The following is a 22,499-nucleotide window of genomic DNA, read 5'->3' on the forward strand; positions in this document are numbered from 1 at the left end:
TATTTTTATTTGTACTTACGATTCCGTATGAACAATTTTAAGAATATTTGGGTTATTAGTGATATCAATTGCTTTTGTTAATGCTTCTATGATATGTGGTACCTCCAAAATTAAATCACCCTAAACAAAACATAAGTAACGACAATTAAGAAATATTAGTAATTTATTTACACTTTTTTAATAGTATAATAATGGCAAACCTTGTCCTTTTTTAATTCGGGTGGTATCCTAACGATCAATAAATTGTCCGATTCTCCAGTAACCACCAACTCTTCAATTGATTTATAAGGTAATCGATGTTTAAGTTTGAACGTTTTTAAGGTATCTAAAATATACACAGCATGCTCTGTTAAAATTAATACCCTTTCACGGGGTTTATAACCATGTCGATCATATTTAATAACAGGAGTCGCATACTAAAGAAGAGATAAATAAAAAATATTATTAGAATTAAAATTTAAAAACTATACATTTTAAATATAGAAAATTGTTTACTTTTATAGTTTCATTTTTAGAAAGATGATTATTAATGAAACTTTGTCTCAAGGCATTGTATTCAGGACCAAGCCGATCATTCTTGAACTTTGGTCCAAAACTCTTTGCATACGATTTCTTTTTGTCTTTGAAGAGAGATTCAGCTAAAATTTTTAATTCGAATTGCTGCTTATCCTCTTTTGACAAAGCCAATCTATAATTCCGAGCTTTCCATTTTTTGTATATGACGCGCAAATGCTCTGAGGCCTAAATCGAAACATCATTATTACTTTATAAAAAGACACGTGCATACATAGAATTAGACAGTCGCTTATCTTACTTCTCGACAAGAATATGGACATGGTGGCCAATAATTATTTAACACACCAACTGGAAGTGACTTAGAGAGCTTGATTAACCACTGAGATTTTGCTAGCTCGATAAAAGCGATGTTAAGCTCTGTTGGTGGCCCATTTCGTGTAATAAATCCTTCGATAAATCTACATAGAATTATTTTAATTTATTGTATATGTCTAAAACGTGTAAAAAATATTTAATTAGAAAAATTGATTCATAATACCGTCGAATAATAATAACCGCTTTTCGTCTTCTTTCAGCTTCCTGTTTCGCCAACCATCTTCGAATATACTTTTGAAAAACTATTGCTGCCTTTCTCATGTTTAAATACCTTCGTCTTATTAATATACATTTCCATTTACTTTGAATAATAGCAGCTATCTCATGCTTCTTCATCTGGAAGGCGTCTTCCGTATCGAATAATGTCTTAGGGAATCGAATGAATAATTTTGTACTGTGTAATAAATTTTATCCAGTGTTAGATGCATTTTTCAATAAATAAAAATTATTTATAATGATAAAATAAAATGATTATCATGATGTAAAAAATAATTTAACTTTTTATTTGTGTTAATAGTTCTTACTTGCCCATCCTGTATTCATCTTCTTCGAAACCAAGATGACACACGAGTATCTGTACACCTTCTTTAGCGGGACCACGATAGTTAGGCCATGTTTGTGGACACAGAAATTTATAACGTTGTAAGAATTGTTCATACGGCCTTCTGTAGGCAAAACCAGCTCGCCTTACTCTTAAATTTTCCATAAGACCTAAATACTTTACTTGATGCAGTATAATTTTCTCGTTGAATTTATCTAAAATGATATTACAGATATTTTGACATATATGAAATATTTTTCTAATATAATAAAATAGGAATTACTGAAACTTACTGGGCATTTTATAGTCATTGGGTTTAATACAACGAATATAAGAAGGTTCTTTGCCCATAAGAATCTCAACCAGATTATTTAAACTGTTTTTAAATTGCGTAATAGCGGTATCTGGTCGTTTTTTGCTGGTCAAATCTTTTACGTCAAACACGTTCTACAAGATCATAAATTTTAATATGAAGAACCGGGGAAATAATGTTTCGATATCAATTAGTGAAAGTACCTTAATAATCGAGTTCGTCGTGTGCGACATTACTTCACGCAAATCCCTATATAATAAATCATTATTCTTCTCAAGGAACCCACGGACGTTGTACGTTACTTCGCCAGCGTAGTGTACCAATCTAAACTCCTGAAATACACAATTATGTTAGGTAAAATTATATTAGAAGATTACATAATAAATTGTGAGTCTTAAGTCTTACATCACGTCCCATAACTTTCTGTGTTTGTAGATCCGCTTTCATATGGCTTATGTAATGAGGATGATTATTCAAATTTACATTCAATTTTTCCAGGAAGCTCAAATCGGTTGGTTCTCCGGGACGGAGGCATTCTTCATCCATTAAGGATATTATACCTGAAACAGATAAACATAAAATAATATATCATATTTACAATTTTCATTAATTTACCAATGTAAGTTTTGAATTAATACCTTTATATTTTTCTTCGATCAAATCGCAAATGACTTTATTATTAAAATATTGAACATTTTCCCACGTTATTCCCTCTCTCAAATACTCCTCTTGTTCCGATTTCAATGTCAATTGGATAAAAAGTTGCTGCAACTTCTCATTGCAGTAATTTATACAGAACTGTTCGAAGCTATTGAATGATATCTTTCATGAATCGTGTAATGAAAAAAGACGATTATTAAATAAACATTATTTAACCTTAGAGATGATGTACCTGTTCTTCTGAAAGATTTCGAAACCATAAATATCCAGGATTCCTATGACCATTTTCTTACGTGGATTGTTAATCGGCTGCAAGGATTTATTCAATCTGGTCACGAGCCATGTGAACAGTCTGTCATATACAGCTTTCGCCAACGCATCCCGTGCATAAATTGCAAATTCTCTGTTTAACGGGGAAACGACCACGTCACCGTGGGCGTCTATGGTGCGATTCGTAAAGGCCCCCGCCAACTGCTTTATGTCGCAACCCAATAACTGTGAATGAATATAAAAATTGAAAATAATTGGCCAACAAATTTCCATCAAACAAATCGTAAGAGACTGAAAGATACTTTATTATCTACTTTACTATTTATGTGTGGTATGGATGCTTCAGACTTACAGCGGCAACTGCCTCGACAGAAGCTGGTTTTAAGATTTGCGCGACACCATCTTCCTCGGTAAAACCAACATTTCCCATGTGCAATACCGATGCAACTATTGCGAATAAGTCATCCTGTTCCTGCTGAGTCATCTCCATAGTCTTCATCGCCTTTATTACTTCATTATACTGAGTCGCATCGTCGATACTGTCTATGGTGCCTTTCGTCTAAAAATAATATGGAACTTGTCTCACAATGTACGTTAAAAAACAATCGGTTGATTAGAAAGCAAAAATAATAGCTCACCCCATTGGTAAGGTAATAGTACGTATCTAAATTTCTCTTGAGATATAACTTTCGCAAAGTCTCCTCGCTCGCTCCGGCTAATAATTGATAAAATATATGGAAATTACGCTCCCCCGAAAATTGATGCACTACTCGTGATTTTTCGAGTAGGTAATTCAAGATGTTTCCACCGATTGGATCTCCCTGGAAAGATATTAGATTTCATTCATTCATAACGCATTCTTTTCACGCGAATACGTAAGTATTAATAACTATATATGATACAATAAAAATTATTTAAACATTTGAAATTAATGCTAATAGACGATAAAGACAATGAGACAGTTCGTTCATTTGTACCTGGAAATTAAATTGGATATCCATGTACTTGCCGAAACGGGACGAGTTATCATTGCGATCAGTTTTCGCGTTCCCGAAAGCTTCGAGCACCGGATTGCTACCGATCAATTTGTCATTTACTTCTTCCACTTGTTTCTTGTGCCCGGTGGCAGCTGCGATAAACTCTAGCACCTTCTTCGAAGCTTCGGTTTTCCCTGAACCGGATTCGCCTAAACGATCAGTTCCAAGCACATTAAGTCTAGCATAACTTATTACATTGCCGCAGAAGTAGAATTTTCTTAAAATACCAACAAACTTTATTTAATTATTAGAAGAACGACTAAATTTGTAAGTATGTTTCTTACCGGAAATGAGAATACATTGGTCCAGATTCTCCTTCAACAAAGATTGATAAGCAGTATCAGAAAGCGCGAAGCTGAAAGGAAACAAAAGATTCTAAATTATCGGTTATTTGAAAAATAGAACACTTTGTAGCGTAGTTTAGTTTCTTACATGTGTGGCGGAGCTTCGAAGAAATTTCTTCCATGGTAGTATTGAATGGTTTCCGAGTTGTAAATTGGTAATTTCTTGTAGGGATTCACTGATATCAGCACTTGACCAATATACGTCTAGAAAAATAGTAAGAAGCTCGTCATAAAGTTGGAATAGAGCAATAAAAAATAAAACTCTAGGTAAATATGAAACAGGTTGGCCGATTAGTTAATGAAATTATCACAGTGTCGCCAAATGCGTGTTTGAGGCATAGCTAACTGAATTGGTAAATTTTCTGCAAACGTAGCTGTAAGTGTATAACTGGTTTAGAAACCAACAAAAAATTCCTTTTTTATCTATGGAATGATAGATAAATATTATCTTGTATTTTTAAATCTCGACATCTTTTTAATAACGCTTCATTATAATACTACATTCTTTGAATCAATGTTTATCCAAAATATACGCTGCTGTTTCCTGTGTTAGCTGATAACACGTACGAGGACAATAAACTAACTGAAACTTCAAGCACTTATCGCGAGAACTTAAAAATTTCTAGACGTTGCCTCGTGTCCAAATTTGAACAAGTTAGCTGAATTGCCATAAGTCTACATGCTAACTCAACGCTACCGATAAACTAAGTTTTCTATATTTTCATAAATAAATTTTACCCAATTTTTCATTATATTTTCATAGACAAATCTAAGGAAAGTAATTTTCTAAAATTCAAGTCAATCGAAAGTCTTGCTTACAAGTACATTTAACTAGACAATACAGAAAGAAAGCGACGCCAGACTTCCGGGTAATTGGTTCGAGCAGTTCTTCCTTAAAGATCTTTTACTCACGTAGATCAGATTCTCGTTGAAACGCTTTCGCAAATTATCGATGAACGCGTCCTCGCTCTGGAAGTCCTCGAGAAGAACGAAGTCTTGGACACCGACGCGGTCACGCTCGTGCAGACCACGTTCCATGTTTCTACGTAACTCGCTGCCAGTCCTGGGGACTTCCGGTGCCCGTGCCTTGCCGGAACTTCTCACAACACCTCCAGTGTCGGATACCGCACGCGCCTCGCTATAATAGGTCAGGGAGCAAGTTACTTTTGAGATGCATGATAATGAGTAGTTCGTCCGAAGGAATTTTTAAATGAAAAATCTGTAGAACTTTATATAGAAGGAGGAGAAGGAACAGTAATTTTAATAACGAAGCTGCTCCTTTCTTTATATCATCTTTCACTCATTTGTATTTTCTATCGTTAAAAAATTGCTTTAGCTTTGAGAAGGATGATGATGGAAATAGTTAAATAAAGAAGTAATTAAATAATTCACAAAAATTCAAAGATTATAGTTGACTTAAGATATTTTTAATTTAGATTCAGGGATTGCGAGGTATAAAAATAAGTTTTGCGATAAAAAATGTAATAAGAATATCCTATGATTTTTTTAATATTCATTTTCTGTTCTCTTTTTAAGGATCTGACTATGTACCTACATTGTCTCGTTCGTATATTTGTCGCCTGCCTAATATTATGATCGATCGACGATGAGATTTGTGAAATTAATTGCGGCCAAGACGTATGCCGATTTCTCGTGGACGTTACACGATACTGAGCGCGAGAAAGTGCAGATTGCGAGTATTGTTCGATCTCCGGAAAGGAAATCAACACCCTGAACTTCGATGGTGCTTCACGCGATCGGTGTCGATTTTCCGTGTGTGGTCGCATCGACCATCGACATGGATACGCACCATAGAAAAATAGTAAAACAAGATAGATCATCTCGTTTCTCTCCTTATGCTTCCGAAATCTTCTGATCTCTATCTACTACTACTACTACTACTACATACACGCACTCTCTCTCTCTCTCTCTTTGTTTGTCTGTCTGATCTCTTTATCTGTCTGCAAACTTTCTTGCAACTTAAAAATGCTAGGAAAGTAAAAAGCATGTTGATCAAAGCAACGGATCTAACTTTTGTAATGAAATATTTGTTGCATCAAGAAAAAAGAAAAAGGAAATTGTAATCAAATCAACTTATTGACTGACGATATTTCTTCCTTGAAATTATTCTATCAATTTTATTAATTTCACAGACTTTCATTGATTTCCAACTAGTTTAATTGAAAATATATTTTTAATATATTACACGTATATATCTTTCAATTTAAAGAAAAATTCTCATCTGGAGATGATCTCGCTTGACGATGAATACAATGAAATGTGTATAAATTTTTGTTCATTAATCTCCAGAAAGGGAGAAACGTCACATAAAGAATGTATTGTCTGTGATGAATAGCGATATAGTCATTAGCAGAATTGCAGATTGGTGATAAAGTTACTGATTAGATACCAAAGCAGTGTTGATAGACGGTGAGAGATCGATGAAAAGTTGTAACACAAGAAACTATGTAATTCCGATATTTCATTTAAATTATCACGAATAATAAATAATAACGAATAAATTGTAACGAAATCAGTTTCAATTGAATCGCTAAATACAAGTAGAGGATGCTTTAAAACCGATTATGTAAGAAAGGAATAAAGATATTAGTCTTTCGATTATAACACTGTCACAAATTTTATGACTGTACTTACATTAACTTCTTGTGAAACTGTGTATCGCAAAATCAATAAACTATCAACGGATAATACACATAATTTATTGTCTCTCACGGTTGAACATCTTCTCGCCTCACTTTCTGGCTTCAAGTAACAGACTAAAACGCTAGACTACCGAAAGATCCAGGTAGAAGACTGTCAATCAGATACAAAGGAACAGCATGGGCCACTTTTACCCCACCCTTACGATTCAGGCTTGAGTCAAACTTCGTTGCTTCGCATTGTGCAAAATAGGGTGTGTTCTGCCCTTCTACAAACTTTGCACAGTCACTATAGTAATTCATACGTCTACCTACGTGAGACACGGAATTTTATAAACCTTCTTCGTTGTTTATCCAAGACGAAACCCTAGCCGAATCATTGTTACATAACAATATATATGTAAAACTAACGTGTGACGATATAACAATAATGTATAATATCGTAAACTACTATAGCTCTCTCCCTGTCTCTCCCTCTCTTCCTCTCTCTCTCTCATAGTATAAAAAAAAGATAAAATGGACCATAAAGGATCAGAGATAGTAATTTCGCTATTAAGATAAAAATTTATATATGTATATACTCCTTTTGTCCTAATGAAGGACTTTTACAGGACTCACCCCATGTTTTGTCAGCGTCCTTGTATCCTGTGCAACCAACAGACGAAACAGATTAACGAATTAAGTTACGACGGGTTATTGTTATCGCGTGAGTAGTGGCAGAAAGAACAGAACCAGAGCTGGTGCTCTCGCAACTGATGCTCGTTGTACTTCCCTGTGAAATCTAACGTTAGATCGCGCGATAAGATACGCGGCCTACGTGGAAATTCGATCTCGATTTCGCTCGATAATCTTCCGTGATCGATCGGTTACGATGTTTTCATTTAATTCCTGGTTGTTTCATTGGAAAAAAGAACCACCGGCTACAAATATTATAGGTATATCAACGAAGTATAACATCCAAATTTTACGATACAATTATCGATATTTAAAAGTCCACCGATTCCACGGATATTTTAATTCTCGAAAGACATCGCTTTACGGAAATGACTGGATTGTATCACATCCTTGAGCCATAATTTATATCCTTTACTATCATATTTAATTTTCTTTTATCTCGCGTGCGCACCTAAACATCGACCATCGACTCTATAAATGTTTCAGGATGAACAAATTTCATTATATTCTAGTGTCATAATTAATACTATGGCTGTCGAGCATATCCAATTTTCTTCCTTATCTATAAGCATCTAAAAATTGGCCGATTCTAAAGATATTTTTATTCTTAATAGTATTTACTTCACCGCAGACCAGCGAACTTCATTATACCATAATTCGTATTTTAATTTGTATCATTATCCTATAGTTTCCAATTAATTTTTCCCTTGTACGAACACAACGAAATTGCGTAATCGACAAGAAGAAACATCAGCCGAGATATCTTAAATAATCCAACGCAAAATTTTTATACATCGTTTCGATTAGATTCAGCGCTTGAAGCTTGAACGTATTCTCTCAAGAGGACTGGTATCGATTGTGCGATGAAACGAAACGAAACGAAACGAAACGAAACGTTACGCAAGCACAGCTTCGATTTTGTGTTCCAATTAGCTCGAACCAATTAAAGTACGACGCTAAAGGAGAAGCTAATTGCTTCGAATTCCCGCGTGACACGTTTTCACGCGTATTCTTTCGAACGTGTTTCACATTTTCTTCCTAAAAGAGAAACTAAATACGAGCCGATGATTTGTACAAGAAGAAATAGCCAATCGATGCAATTGGAAGAAAGAAGCTTCAAGGTCGATTATACATACGTGACCTGCTCGAAAACTGCACCGATTAATCAGCGTCTCGTTGCCATTCTATAAACGCGAAAGCTACAAATCGCGGTCATTGCCGTTCCGGATGCTTCTCAGAATACAGATTCTTTCGTCAGAGAGTACGATGGAAAAGTGTTTGGAAAGAGATCATTGAGAAAGTAATTATACGGAGCGGCTCGTTTCGTTGTTAAAAGGAAAACTGTTTTCTGTAAAATGTACTTAGTTCGAGTCTTTTTGTAATAGCGCTCATTTAAAAGATCATGATCTGAATTGAAAAAGAATATGAAAAAAATAAAGCGAAAAGAATTCTACATTAATAAGAAAGTTTCGTTGAAAGATACTTCTTTCACGCCTGAATTATATAATATTAACAAAGAATTTCAAGATAATAAATATATCATTAGATAATAATCTTTTGCTATTCTTGCAAGGATAATAAAAAAGTGATGATATCTCTGAAAGATTAATCTTCCATAAGAAAAATCGCGCGATTAAAAATATCTTTCTTCGATTAGAAATTGTTGCCAAAGTATATAAATAATATAAATATATAGTCGAAATGGAACATCGTATATAAAATCAGATCGAAATATTGGAAACTCCATTAAGTTAATGGAAATAAAAATGAAAATGACGATGGCTTTATGGGACAATCACATTTTATTGAGCAAACACCCTATCGCGAATTGCTTTCTTATCGACGTAAGATTAGCCGTTATCGAAAAATCGTAACGTTCGATCGAAAAAGATGATACTCGCGTGATTCGCGCATTCTATCTATATTTCTTTCTGTCTCGACGCCAAGAAACTTTCGACGTATATTATTCCTTCGCATTTCGTTGCACAATAAAGAGAATAATAAAATTGTTGAAATCAATCGTAAGAGGAGAATCATGAAAAAAATCAATTAAAAATGAAATTTTCATTCGCGACACCGAATCCCCATCATTCGATCCGTTCATTCGTTCACGATTATTTTTAGTCGCGAGATTTTCCTCGTGAAAAATAGAAGAAAAAATGCACGAACGTCTAAAGAATTGGAAGCTCGTAGCCTCGATTTTTGAAACACGTCACCTGCGCTCTTTTGTTCTTATCGAGCTATGAATTGTTAATTGGACGTTACGTATTATCGACTTTTACAGGTACGTTCCACTCTTAGAACCAAACGTTCTTGTTTTAAATACCGCGATAACGCAACTCGGCTTTGGAAACTTTTTCAATTCCATACGATCCACAATTTATACAAAGTTCGTTATTTCCATCGGGATTCGTAATCTTTCCTTTAAAAAAATCAGAGATATTTTAACGACGGAGACGCTTTATTTAACTTTATAAATTTTAGCATACACCGATCATTAAAACATTCGCAATTTATAAAAAAAGAAAATTCTTTCTATCAGCCTTCTTTTCTTGTAAAATCTTCATAAGAAATATTTCTTTAACGCGACTTTATTTTTTCAATTTCGATACACCAATCGTTACACGATAACTTATTATTTCACTACTACTTTTTCTATTAGTGACAAATTTTTCTTAAAGAAATCTCTGTCGAAGTTGATTTCCTGAAACGATCGAGGCTGCCGTCTCGTTTAATCGTCAGAATCGATGAACTAAATATCGTCACGAGCGATCACTGAAGAAGATCAGCGAGACACCAGATGTTTGAGCAATTTGTCACTTCTGGTTCCGTTATTTTTGCTTTTAAATGAACGTACAATTAGCACACAGAGTTCACCGCGATTTACACGTTCACCGGGAAGATCGAGACACGCCGGAGGATCGTTTCACCAACGGTCGCTACTCAACAACGACTTAACAGTGTCCACCTTCGGTTTATCATCGGCTATACGCAACTTCTCCTACCTCCTCTCTACCGCTACATCATCCGCTACTGATACGCCAATAAATCCAGGTGAGATACAATGAAAAATACATTGGATACTCGAGTCAAGTCGTCCAATTCTTATTTTAAATCAAATTCCCCTGCTTTTCAGAATATAGTGTAGCGTTTAGAAAGTCCTTTAGCGAGCGAAGTATAAAAATATCGATTAACATTTGAATTTGAGAAAGAATTTGAGCAGTCTCAGACTCGTTTAGAGATGGAATTTAGTATTTGCGAGTTTCTCATTTCTTATTCTGAAGTTGTCACCAGGTATTGAATTTTTTAATGAGGTAATTGTATCGGAAGTAAAAGAATTCGTCTGAATATAAAGAAACCATTGTATGTTAGTACCATTTTTAATAAAAAATCTTTTAATTCATAAAAATATCGTTTGACATTTGAGAAGATAGAAAAACATTCATCAGTTGCTACATACGAATGCTTATGAACTTTGGAAAATTTTATATCTTATTATTATCTCTTGGAATCGAATTACATTATAAAGTAATTGTATTGAGGACAGAAGATTGTAAGAAATTATTATATATTAACTAATATCAGTCTTTTAATTATTTTTTATAATAATTACATTGTTTTTACAGTGTTGAAAATTGAAGAAAACCCGTGTGAATAAGAAGAACGAAAGAAAAGAAGAAATACATTCTGTGTAACGCCAAAAACTTGTAATAGACATCAGGAGAGCAGTATGCGTATAATCTAATCTAATCTATTCGAATTTTTTGTAGACAATGAGTGCAATTGTAACAGTATTTCCAATGACACAAATATGTTATCGTTCCTTCCTACTCGTTAACGTCGTATTTATCCATCTATAATCTGCGTTTGTGTTAATTTAAAGGGACTTTGCGTTGCCATAGAGAATTTCCAAGGTGATAATAAGTAATGTGGAAAAGAAAATTAAATTATTATTATTATTATCTGTGATATTAAATTTCTTTTATTAAATCTCGATTCAACATTCTTTGTTGAATTTTAACCTTGGTTTCATGATTCCCGAATTTGTATCGTGGGACGAAACGTTGAAACAACTTTGGAGTAACTGTGGGAAAAAAAAGAGGAAAAAGGGAATCGATCCCCATGGAGGAATAACAATGGCTATTTAAGAGCAATCGCGACGAACGCCGCGTGAATACTGGGACAAACGAGTCTCGAGAAAAACCGATCGAATACAGCAGCTTCTGGTCAATGCGTTTCGTGACCTCGTTATCGATACGAAGTGTTAATCGATGACCGTTCCGGCTACGGTATGCAAATTCTGATTCTTTTCTTCGCGTAAACAAGCTTATATTCCGATTGAACGTTACTTTCTGAACAATCGATGCGTTTTACGACCAATGAGAGAAACATAGTATACATTTTACATACATATTTGGTTTATGGAAAAGTTGTGATCGCCAGATATTCTTCTATAAGAGCTTCTATAAAATTTACAAGTTTATTTAGAGATTAAGACAGATGACAGATAGTTGAACAGATAGGATTAACTATTCGTCATTGAACATAACTAAAAGAATTAACAGGCAAAATAATATTTGATATCGAACTATAATCTATAAGAACAGTATTTATTCAAGTATAAGAAGATGACATAATATTGGTAGAAAGAAATTATCAGCTATTGATAATAAATTATTTTATGATCGAATGTATTCTGCATTGTGTATTTTATACGAGCGAGGTAATATTGTAGAAGTTTCAGTTAAAGAAATTGTTTTCTTCCCTTTAGAGGAAAACAAGACCAGCAAAATTTTCCGATCAATTTAATAAACGCGTCTTATCAATTACGTTCTTCATTTTTAACGCTCGAACCGATTTTCGTATCGGAAGTTTCGTATTTGCCTAATTAAAATTCTGCCTAAAATAAATAAAGTTTATATTGATAGATAAAAATAGTATACGCTTAATTCGTAGATAAAAGTGAATTAAAAGAGGCTGATTCGTTGCTCGAATCTAATCAATCTTTTTTGCTCGGTCAACGACTCGGGCTGAGCCCCATCACAATAACTCTATAAATCTCGGGACACTTTCCGAGAATCGGAAGTCATAATGCTGTCGTTTCCACTTCTGATATTCGATGGAACGTCGTGTACATATAAGTACACGGCTATTCGCGAGTTTTCTTTCGCTGCATCGGAAATGAGATGATTTAAATGGGACAGAAACATCTTGATGAAACCTCTGCTCGCTCTTTGTTGAGAAGATATTCGTCTTTTCTTGTGAAATGTTTTCTTCCAGCACGTGAATGGGAAAGTGTAGATAGGGTACATAAATAACTCGTAAATTATGGAAAAACAGTGGTACTTTAATTATTCTATTGTTAGAGCAGGAAGCATTAAATATTAAAATTTCGTTTCCATCGAATATTTCCATGTTTCCACGTTATTCGAGATCGATCTTTTCTATTGGCTTGTTTTTTCTAAGAAAACCATCTCGATCGATTTTTGTTTAAATTAAAGTATTTTTCAAAGTTAACTATACGACTTCCGGCATCATTTGACATTAAAAAATGAATAAGAGTCTTAAAGATCTGCTTTTGATAATGCGTAATAATAAAAGAATAGATCCATCTAGGGAAAATGGAAATATTGAGATTTCAAGCCGCTTGGAAAACATACCATGAACATTTAAACAAAATTTACGTTCCAGAAACATGTAGTTGTTTAAAATACGAAACTTTACGAACGAAATGGTTGGAACTGCAGGCCCACGCGGCTTTCAGTACGAGTGGATCGCTGAAAAAGCTCGGTCGGTTCGCAGCCAAGGCCCGAACGAATGATATAAATACACCAAGACGGGCGAGTTGTAAAAATCAACGTTCGACGTCTCGACCCGCGGCTTGATTAACGCGATACCTATTTTCGAGAGCTGTGATTTATAGCGACACTCTTTTGCATCTCTCCGACGTGGGTTCTGCTATGTTTCACAGATTGTATTCTAAAAACCAGGGATAGCTGAGAAAAGGCTGTATCGTGCCGGATCTTTGTGGAGAACAAGATCATAATGGCTGGATCATATCTATTCTGGAATGGGCTGTGCTTTCGCAATACGTATCTCAGGAATGCTTTGTTTATACTTGTTTCTCTTTACATTTTCTCAAAGAACAATTTTCTAAACACGATATTCAATTACAGTGTCGCTTCGCTAGTTTCTTTTCTTTTTAATGAAAAATATCCTTTACTATATCACGAAGGTTATTTATCGCTTTTATTATTGCAATTTTTGTCATCTGTATGTAATAAATATATTTTAAATCGGTAGTTCTAGCGTTAAGACGAAGTTGTCACAGAATCTGTGTTCTACGAACTTAATAGGATTAAAAAAAATAGGATTGAAGCAACATTCGATCACGGTCGATAAGAATTGCTTCTCCCCGAAAGGGGAATCGAACTGAGTCACTGTCTCGGTCGTGACCTTTAGCCCGATGACTAATTTCTCGGCTGATCTTATGCTAAATCACCGCAGATACGTGCGATCGACTGACAGGCGTATGAACAATCGCGTTGTGAAGGCGGTTTCCATTGTTCCATCTAGTCATGCACGATGCCGTCATACTTGAAGAAATCTTAAGAGAGTAACACGAGCCATCCTCGACTATTCTCTTCTATACGTGAAAAAAATATCCTCTTCCTCTCTAAAGACCGATTAAACATCGTTCGATTAAACACCTTGCATCAGTTTCTATCGAATTTCTATTTAATTCTATCGAAATACGAACGTATGTACATAGGAGACCTACTAATTATTTAAATCGACTTTCTACTGTTAGGAACGATCAGATTAATTAACTTGTGCTTGCAGTTTCGTTGCGCAAACACCAATATGGTGATAAAAAAAAAAAAAAATGCAATACAACCTGCGGGTAGCTAAATACGTGCTGTACCTACCGATCTTTCCAGCTAATGCATTGCTCCACTCTTTTTGCATTGCACTTGTGAAACATCTAAATCTGTTACTTTACTGAAAAAAATGCACTGTGACGAATAATAGTATATACTGGTATACAGCAGTTTGTATAATAAAATCTTAAGTAAATTTGTAAAAATTGTAGTTGTGTATTTAATCAGTTTGCAAGCTGCAAATTTCGAGTCTCCGATCTAAAATATATCACAATTTGTTATTCTTGTGCAGCCGTATAATGAATATAAATAACAGAAGATAGATAGTAAATTGCGTGTATTTTTAAGGAAACGTAGGATTTTAATTGCTGCAAAATTAGAACTGTTCTATGCCAATAAAAGCTGACCTACGACCAGTAGATATGTAACAATTTCTCTAAATTTCAATCGCATAGATAAATATGTTTTATTAATTAGACACTGCATATCCTTCCACAACTTGGAAATTATTCTGTAAACAGAGAATTAGAAGCGAAAGCGAGTATCGATCTTGCCGGAGGCAATTGTTGATTCCAATTACAAAACTGTTGAAACCTGTTCTTCTAAGTCAAACAATTTCTGTTTCCTCTAGCTGAAAGTTAAAAGACGACCATGTAACTCTTTCACGTTCTAGTTTCAGTTTCAATGTGCGTTTCGCTCACGTGGAGAATTAAAAGCAAAAGCAGGTTTCGGAGCGCGCTGGAGGCAATTTTCCGCCGTCTTCGACACGCGATTCGATCGGTCACAGCTTCTGACGTGTACGACACGCAGGTTCCACTGTAAACGAGCCGTTTATTGTCGCGTTTTTCATCCGGAGAAACGGGGTCGCGTTCGTTCACCGGGAAACCGCGTAACCTCCACGATGAGTCAAAGGAAAAAGGGCTTCCGAGGCCTCGAGGTACTCGTCCGCGTTCACCTTCGCTGTGAAAGGTTGTTCGCTGCTTTAACGAGAGGCCGACTAACATCTTCTGACGCATCCACCGAAAATATTCACCGTATAAACAGTTTAATTCTCTGCTTTTCTCGACTAATACGGAATCGAAGATTGATTTGATCGTGTTAAACGTCTATGTTGCACTAGTTACATGTATCCATATATATCATAGACTGTTCTACTTATAGAGATCACGATAAATGTCTCTCTAGTTTGACGAAGCGGATCGTCAAACAATTGACACAAGAATAATGTCAATGTTGTTTAAAATTTGTCTATGGCCTTGTTATGAAAAATTAAGGTAGATTTGTTGAATCTAGAATTACATTGTTTCTACATGAAGTTTGAATTTCGAGCAAATAATAAAAAATAACGTAGAATAGATTATAGATAAAAAAAGAAAATAAAGAAAGTAATGAACCTTGTGTTTTTATTCTGCCCTCCATTTCTTTTCTTTTCTTTCTTTCCTTTCTATCTTTCGATCTCTTCTTTACTAGTTTCCTTACTATTGAAACTTTCATGACGTTTTCACACGATTTCAAGTACTTATCTAAAAAAAAATATAGTATGCTCCGGAGGAAGTTCGATGAATGAAAAGAAGAGGGCATGCAAATTCTTGACCTCGCTTGCTTTATTCTGAAACGGTAGTTATACCCCGCGGGGTCATGCTCGAGACCTGTACCTGCACAAAAAAAGATCACGAGCGCACTGATGGGTATAATAAAGAAATTACCCATTTCCGGAAACCGGTTAGCCTTTTGTCGGCTGCCTGGTTTGGCAAAGAAGAAATACGGGTTTTCACTGGATCGCCTGAAATCATTGGCTACCTCTTTCCATTTTCTAAAACTATCCAACAGTAGCGTACACCGCTCGTAAATTCACTTCTCCGATGATAATTTACAACTTTCCTTTGACGTAGAAGCCTCTTTACCTTGCACCTCGATGAAATTTTCATCGAAAATAAAAATCCATCACCGCAAATAGAGGCAAAAACTCCACTAGAAAGTTCGTATGTAAGTACTCTCGAGTGTTTCTAAATTGAAAATTTATTCCAACAACTTTTAGTCTCTGAATATTTTACGCATTTTTACTTCTTTTATTTACTCTCTGCATTCTTGCCTTAAATTCCCCGAATTAAGTTATATCAATTAAATAAATTAATTATATAAATTAAATTAATAGGATACACGAATATCTACAGCCAAGTATATTGTAGATTAATATTTAACACAGACGACACAGTCGTAGTCGGCCGTCATACTATTAACATACCATTTGCGATAGATCATCGACAGATTTATTATTCTAAAACTTAATCCATAAAACACGAAATAGGCCAACAGTCTATTAATAATCACAAAACAGACCTCCGATAGGTCGCGTAACAGAATCTCTTTATATTCAAATGTAATTTTGCATTCGGGTTGGCGCGTGGTGCGTTTTCGATCGTGCCCATACGAACTTCCGGTTGCGTCCATTATTGTACCCGCAACGCATGCTAAACGTTGTACCTCTTATCTCGCGATAAAAGGAAGGCACGAGTCCCGCATCGTGGTCGACGCGCGCGACACTTCCGGTCCCTGTTCCTTTTCTTTTCCCCCTTGAGTACTGTTAGAGACACCTGAGAAGTTTCACGCGACTGCGCGCATGCAAGTCCGAAACGAAATCGTTTAAGACTTTCACGCTTGAGGAACAATCGGTGGGGATCAGAAACGGTAAAAGTTGGCGGGTCGCGCGAGCCACTTAATTGCACGCGAGAACATCTCCAATTAAAAGCTTTAATTAATTTTCCAACCCTTGGTCGGAATAATTCCCTTGTGGTCGTTTATATGGCGGCATAACGAATTTTTCATTCTTCTCGCATTAAATTTGTTGCAAATATATCGCTACAATATTAATCTCATACAGGGTGAACCACGAAACGTGATCAGCTTAAATTATTCTGGTGTTGGTGAATCGATCGAAAACCTTTCTGTTTGCTGTAACATTGTTCAAAGAGAACGTTACGACGATTACGGTCAATTTCTGGTCAATCTCCTTTTCGGAACTTTTAAGGTCACTTTCACGTTTCAGTCTAAAAAAAAAAGAGAGAGAGAAAATCTGTAATATTTTATACCTATTTTTTAACGGATATTTAAACAAATTTGGCAAGTACCATAACATATTCTTTTTTTCCATTTGAACCAAAGAAACATTAAAAAAATATCATTTACGTATCGGGATCTTTTGTTCATCCTTTGGGTCAAGGATTGATTAAGATAAAGCAGATGTTCCATCGAGTCTCGAGGAATCTTTTATTCTGAAAAAGGGAACGTGATATGAAATTTAAAAAGTAGCTAAATAAGGTCTAGCATAATTTACATGGCACGAATGATTATCGCGGGTCCCCTTTCAGGGTACGTACGCTTGCATCAGCTGAAACTTGTTCTTCATTGTCATTACGTCATTGGAGACGCATGAATATGACAGTTTATTATAGGAATGAATAACTGGGTTTTACGGCGCGAACAGGGCCGGCCGAAACGTACGAGCGCCTCGGGCAAATTGATGATTTGGCGCCTGTATAAGCCAAGGCGTAAATAATCGACTGTGGAAAGCTGAGTTAACGCGATATTTATGGTTTGTTTGGCAGGATCGTTTTGCTCTTTTGCATAAAATCGCATTTAACTTTGCAATTGGCATGCACAGTCGTCTGCCAAGGGGTCTGAAATATCGTGACTGTTTCTTATTTTAATAATTTCGCGGTTTTATTAATTGTCGTTCTTTTTAAACTTCTGCGCTTTACAAATAGTAAAATCCTCGATGAGAACTGCAGACTCAAGGAAAGATTGCCGAAGAATAATAATTTGGTTGAAGAAAAGATAATATAACACAGGAACGTTTAATGAACAAATGATGGGCCAAAGAACGATCCAAGTATCTTCACCTCTAATAAGGTGATAGCACGATTGCCCAATGAAAATTTACACCAATCACTACGATACAATTTGCAAGCGAAACATTAATATTTGCAGACTTATTTTTCTGTCAGACAGGTCACAAGTTTAAAGAACTTTCGTAAGCAGCCAGGGATAACGATGTACTTACATATAATAATGTAGTATCGTGTTACACGATGTGGCCATGAATAAGCAAGGACTTCGATTTTGTACTCTTTTAACAGAATGGTAGGAAGTCAACGACTTGAGTTACAAACTACCAAGACGACCATGCGTTGCACGGTACACACTGGGTGTCCATTAAGAATATTAGCTACATCTTGCATAAGCCGGACACGAAGAAACATGTCATCCAACCATTGATGGGAAGACTTTAATAAATGTTCCACGTTCTAAGAATCATTTAAGGTATGTACTTGACGAAAAAAGAAAGTCTGCAGTTTCTCCCGAGTGCACCAGAGAAACGTATCTCCATTCGATAGAGGCTTAAACATGTGAACCTCATTAAACCAGAACTCCCAGCTACTCAACCTCTTGGTAGACAAGTTCGCTGCCATTCAACTATATGCAACTATACGTATACACCTACTCATCTCATCGTCAAGTTTTTTCCTTAAGATATCCTTACAGTAAACGTTATATTTCGAAGTTCTCAGGTCTCATTCGTTCGACAACTTCATTCGCACATCTGATACTAATAATATTTCTAAATAATTAAAATAAAGAAAGAAGACGATACTCGTTACAGGAACTCGAAGAAATTTCAGACGATTGGCACAAATTTCGATAAGAACATTACAAACGTTTACACAAGGCAGAAATAAGAAAATAGTAATCAGAACTTATATCTGACTCAGAGTTCGAGGAATATTGGTCTGGAACACAGAACTAGCGCTAAGAATGGTCCACTAAACATTACTGTTTACTAGTATAACGAATAATTAACACTTCAAATTTATCAATTAGAACAATACCAAGTATCTCGTTAGTGTTAATGAAATGTCAAAATGTTTCGTATGACACACGCAATTTTGCAAATACTTTCGCGAGCCACTACATCATATTCACCTATAACTCTACTATTCTGAAACTCATTCGCACAATCAGAATTATGTCTATATATAGACCGTTTTGCCAGTGGAAGTGGCAATTTAATTTGCAACCAACGTCGATGGAGCGGTGTCTGGCGAGGTAGATTTAAAGCGTTGCACGAGCGAAGCCCGCGGAGGCGTAATCTTACATTTCTTCTCCGAATCTTCTCCGAAAAACCGGTTGGCCGGTTCTGATTCAGACCGACCTTGAGTCAGTCAGCTTCAAGCCTGAAGTTCAGGGTTTTCAAGGTGCTCTCTCTGTCGCGAGCCTTTAATAAGCTCCGCGAGGACACGGAGCAGAAACGTCGGCGAACAGGCAGAAAGAGAAGGAACAAAGTATGACGTCCGGGGGACGTGAGAATACCATGTGTAATAATAAACCGAACTCCGGCTGTATGACGCTCAGAAGCGGCCAGTGAAACGGTGGACGAGCAAACGAAGACAATAAAAAGAATGGAAAAAAGGACGATTCGAGGGGAAGCAAGCAGTCGATCCACCGAAAATAAGCGACTATCTATTTTCGTACCGGCTTTCGTACGTGATGCGTCGTAGGAAAAACACTGGATGCCCATAAATCCTCCCATAAATCTATCGCTAGAAACCTCTTCGAGCTGCCATAGAATCGGATAAATTGGAAAATTGATAGAACAAGGTGTAAATTTTCACGAATCTCTATTTTCGTCCTTATAACGATCAGTTATGGGAAATTGAAAGATGCAAACATGCATAGAACACTATGCAGAAGTACATAAAATACAGCAGTAGAACGGATCTCTGTCTAGATCCTACTTGTTTTTTGTTATATTCATAAAGATAGAAATTTACAGAAATATTCGCAGCCTATGAAATTGATTCTTTGGTCAGAACGTAGTAAATTATTGTATTAAACATATTTTTAACGCTCGAGCATTAGACAAGAAATATCATTTTCTTTTTACGATTTATGTCATTTCTATTAGAGCTCAAGGATCTCAACAATAATCAACACAAATAAATCCAGTCTGGTGATAATTTTTCTGGCCTAGAACATAAATTTGTTATGTTCACTGTGTGATACGCAGCACTGCAGTTTTACGACCGATCACAATTGCTTGATATATTTTTTATGGCTACCGGAATCGTATACTGCGTTTCTATCCAATTTAGAGTTCCAATCTGATATCCCGTTCCCATTATTCTTGCTGCTATTCAAGAAACAATTGCCTGAGTGTTTGGAACAATAGTTGTATACTTTAAAGAAAGCTTGCGTAATTTACGGGTCACGAAAAGAAAAAAGATAGTTTAAAAGTGCGGTATTTGCATAAAGAAGCCGAACTGGATTACGCGGAATTTAGAAAGCGCGCCGGAAAAGCAGAACACCAATTATCCTCCACATCCTCGAATATTCGGTAAACGTTTCAAGTTTCTAGTAGCATACAACAATTAAGGTTGCAAAATAGGGGAGCATTAACCTTAAGATACTGCATACTAGCCTTTAATTATAGCTCATTTTATGTCCACCTATATTGTATTGGATCATTGTATATAAATCTGTTATTTCACTTATATATATCTTATGATATAAAATAATAAATAAGATAAAATTTGTTCGAGTTTACCAATAAATCTAACTATATATATATACATATATAGTATGTGTCCTATTAAGTATTTATGACTGACAGTACAAGTGCAGACAGATATTAATCACAGGTTTGATTAACGAAAAACTAATCCGGTAGCAATTTCTATCGCTATTCACCACTAACGTCACAAACTTTTATTTTAACGCACAGTTCGTGGAACTGGTTTTACGTCGAAGCGAAGGAAAAGGAACAAAACCGAAGCTGATAGATAACGAAAAGTGGTTTGAAAAATACAGAACACACGGTTACACCGGTTACGTGGCGTTCGCGATAAAAATCGTTTTAAGGAACTATATCGTTATGTAACTTCACTATCTCTAACTCGGTTCCCGAACTTACAGCTCAACACCGGATATTCACAAACCGTAAAGTACTACTGTGTTCGCCGAGTTAGACGAAACATTTCGTTATCCGATCGCATAATGAAACTCAGACGAGGGCATTTCTGCACTGATAAATGTCAGATTTATAATATTCCAAGATAGCTGTGTGTTACAGGTTCCATTGATAGCAGCGGGTGAAATTTGTTGAATTTTGATATCTATGGTGGAAAAACAGATACAAATATGAATTAGAGAAAATGATAAATTGTGCAGGTACCTACCTATATGACTAATCTAAGATGGAGAATCTAAGAAGTACGAACTGTTGCTGATGACTTGTAAAAAAAATATCCAATTGCTGCTGAGTCAGCTGAATATGGTAATCGGAATGTGCTAAAACGGTGATTCTTCAGCGCCACGATTGACAATTTTTGGTCGATCGGTTTACTATAATGCTGGAGAATTCAATTCGACGCACTTATTAAATTAACTCAGATATGTCTCAGTTCTTTTTATAATTCTTTGGATAATACTATTAATGATAATAATAATAATAGAATACACAACATAATTATGTTTAAAGAAACATCTAACTTTTTGTTAACGAAACAGTGTGATGGTAAAAAGCTTCCATAATATATTTCTTTTTTATCGCGATGAACATAAATAACTTTTCTTTATTCGGTATATGAAATGTTCCATAGCAACTGTCAAACATACTGCAAGCACCTAACAAGTTGTTCGAGGAAAAAACGTACGTCCAGACATGACTAATAGACCTGGCTGAGTCGCGCATGTTGCCCCCATAAAAATAGCTACGCAACCTTTATCGTGACTCATCGTATTTAATTGTGTTATCTTGTCTCTGACCTGTGGCCAAACTATAAACAAACATTTTGAAGAACAAACGAACAAGGTAAAGTTTTCCTCTTATAATCGTTTGTCTCCTTCCAGAATAGTAACCATAATGGAACATGAGGTTGAAGTTGCTTGCGGCGTGTTCCATGATGTTCTATGTATGTGAAATCGTGTAATAGTTAATCTATTTGGAAGTTAAGATATTCAATTTCAAGGTTCATAGTGACAAGAGATCACATATCTACTTAAATCAGTCGATAAGCCAAGGATTTACCTTATTAGTTGGAAGATCAACCTATTAGAGACTAATGGACCAAGAAACAACGAAGATATGGTATCCCTCTTCTCGATTATTTATACTTTTTCCAGGTGTCGTGCGTGTTTCGAGGTTAAGAGTCTTTGTCTGAACAATAACCTA

The 22,499-nt window shown here is 35.6% G+C and overlaps 1 protein-coding gene across 5 annotated transcripts in view; it reads right to left on the reverse strand.

Annotated features, from left to right (window-relative positions):
- The window catches only part of LOC122566129 (unconventional myosin IC), a 34,519-nt gene that overhangs the window by 1,003 nt on the left and 11,017 nt on the right, over positions 1-22,499 (reverse strand). For 3 of the 5 annotated variants that reach the window (XM_043722917.1, XM_043722918.1, XM_043722920.1), the window contains exons 2-18: positions 4,969-5,194; positions 4,145-4,260; positions 3,997-4,067; positions 3,653-3,861; positions 3,314-3,496; positions 3,028-3,234; positions 2,638-2,900; positions 2,384-2,553; positions 2,151-2,305; positions 1,949-2,077; positions 1,726-1,879; positions 1,416-1,647; positions 1,055-1,285; positions 815-974; positions 496-741; positions 201-416; positions 20-120 (exon numbers count right to left, since the gene is read on the reverse strand). In XM_043722917.1, the coding sequence (XP_043578852.1) occupies positions 20-120; positions 201-416; positions 496-741; positions 815-974; positions 1,055-1,285; positions 1,416-1,647; positions 1,726-1,879; positions 1,949-2,077; positions 2,151-2,305; positions 2,384-2,553; positions 2,638-2,900; positions 3,028-3,234; positions 3,314-3,496; positions 3,653-3,861; positions 3,997-4,067; positions 4,145-4,260; positions 4,969-5,194 (3,069 nt within the window). Of the gene's footprint in view, positions 1-19; positions 121-200; positions 417-495; positions 742-814; positions 975-1,054; positions 1,286-1,415; positions 1,648-1,725; positions 1,880-1,948; positions 2,078-2,150; positions 2,306-2,383; positions 2,554-2,637; positions 2,901-3,027; positions 3,235-3,313; positions 3,497-3,652; positions 3,862-3,996; positions 4,068-4,144; positions 4,261-4,968; positions 5,195-7,334; positions 7,362-10,248; positions 10,377-22,499 lie in introns of those variants that run through there. The other 2 variants (XM_043722919.1, XM_043722921.1) reach the window with 2 other exon arrangements.

Source organism: Bombus pyrosoma, linkage group LG3 (assembly GCF_014825855.1).
Source record: "Bombus pyrosoma isolate SC7728 linkage group LG3, ASM1482585v1, whole genome shotgun sequence".
Classification (NCBI taxonomy): domain Eukaryota; kingdom Metazoa; phylum Arthropoda; class Insecta; order Hymenoptera; family Apidae; genus Bombus; species Bombus pyrosoma.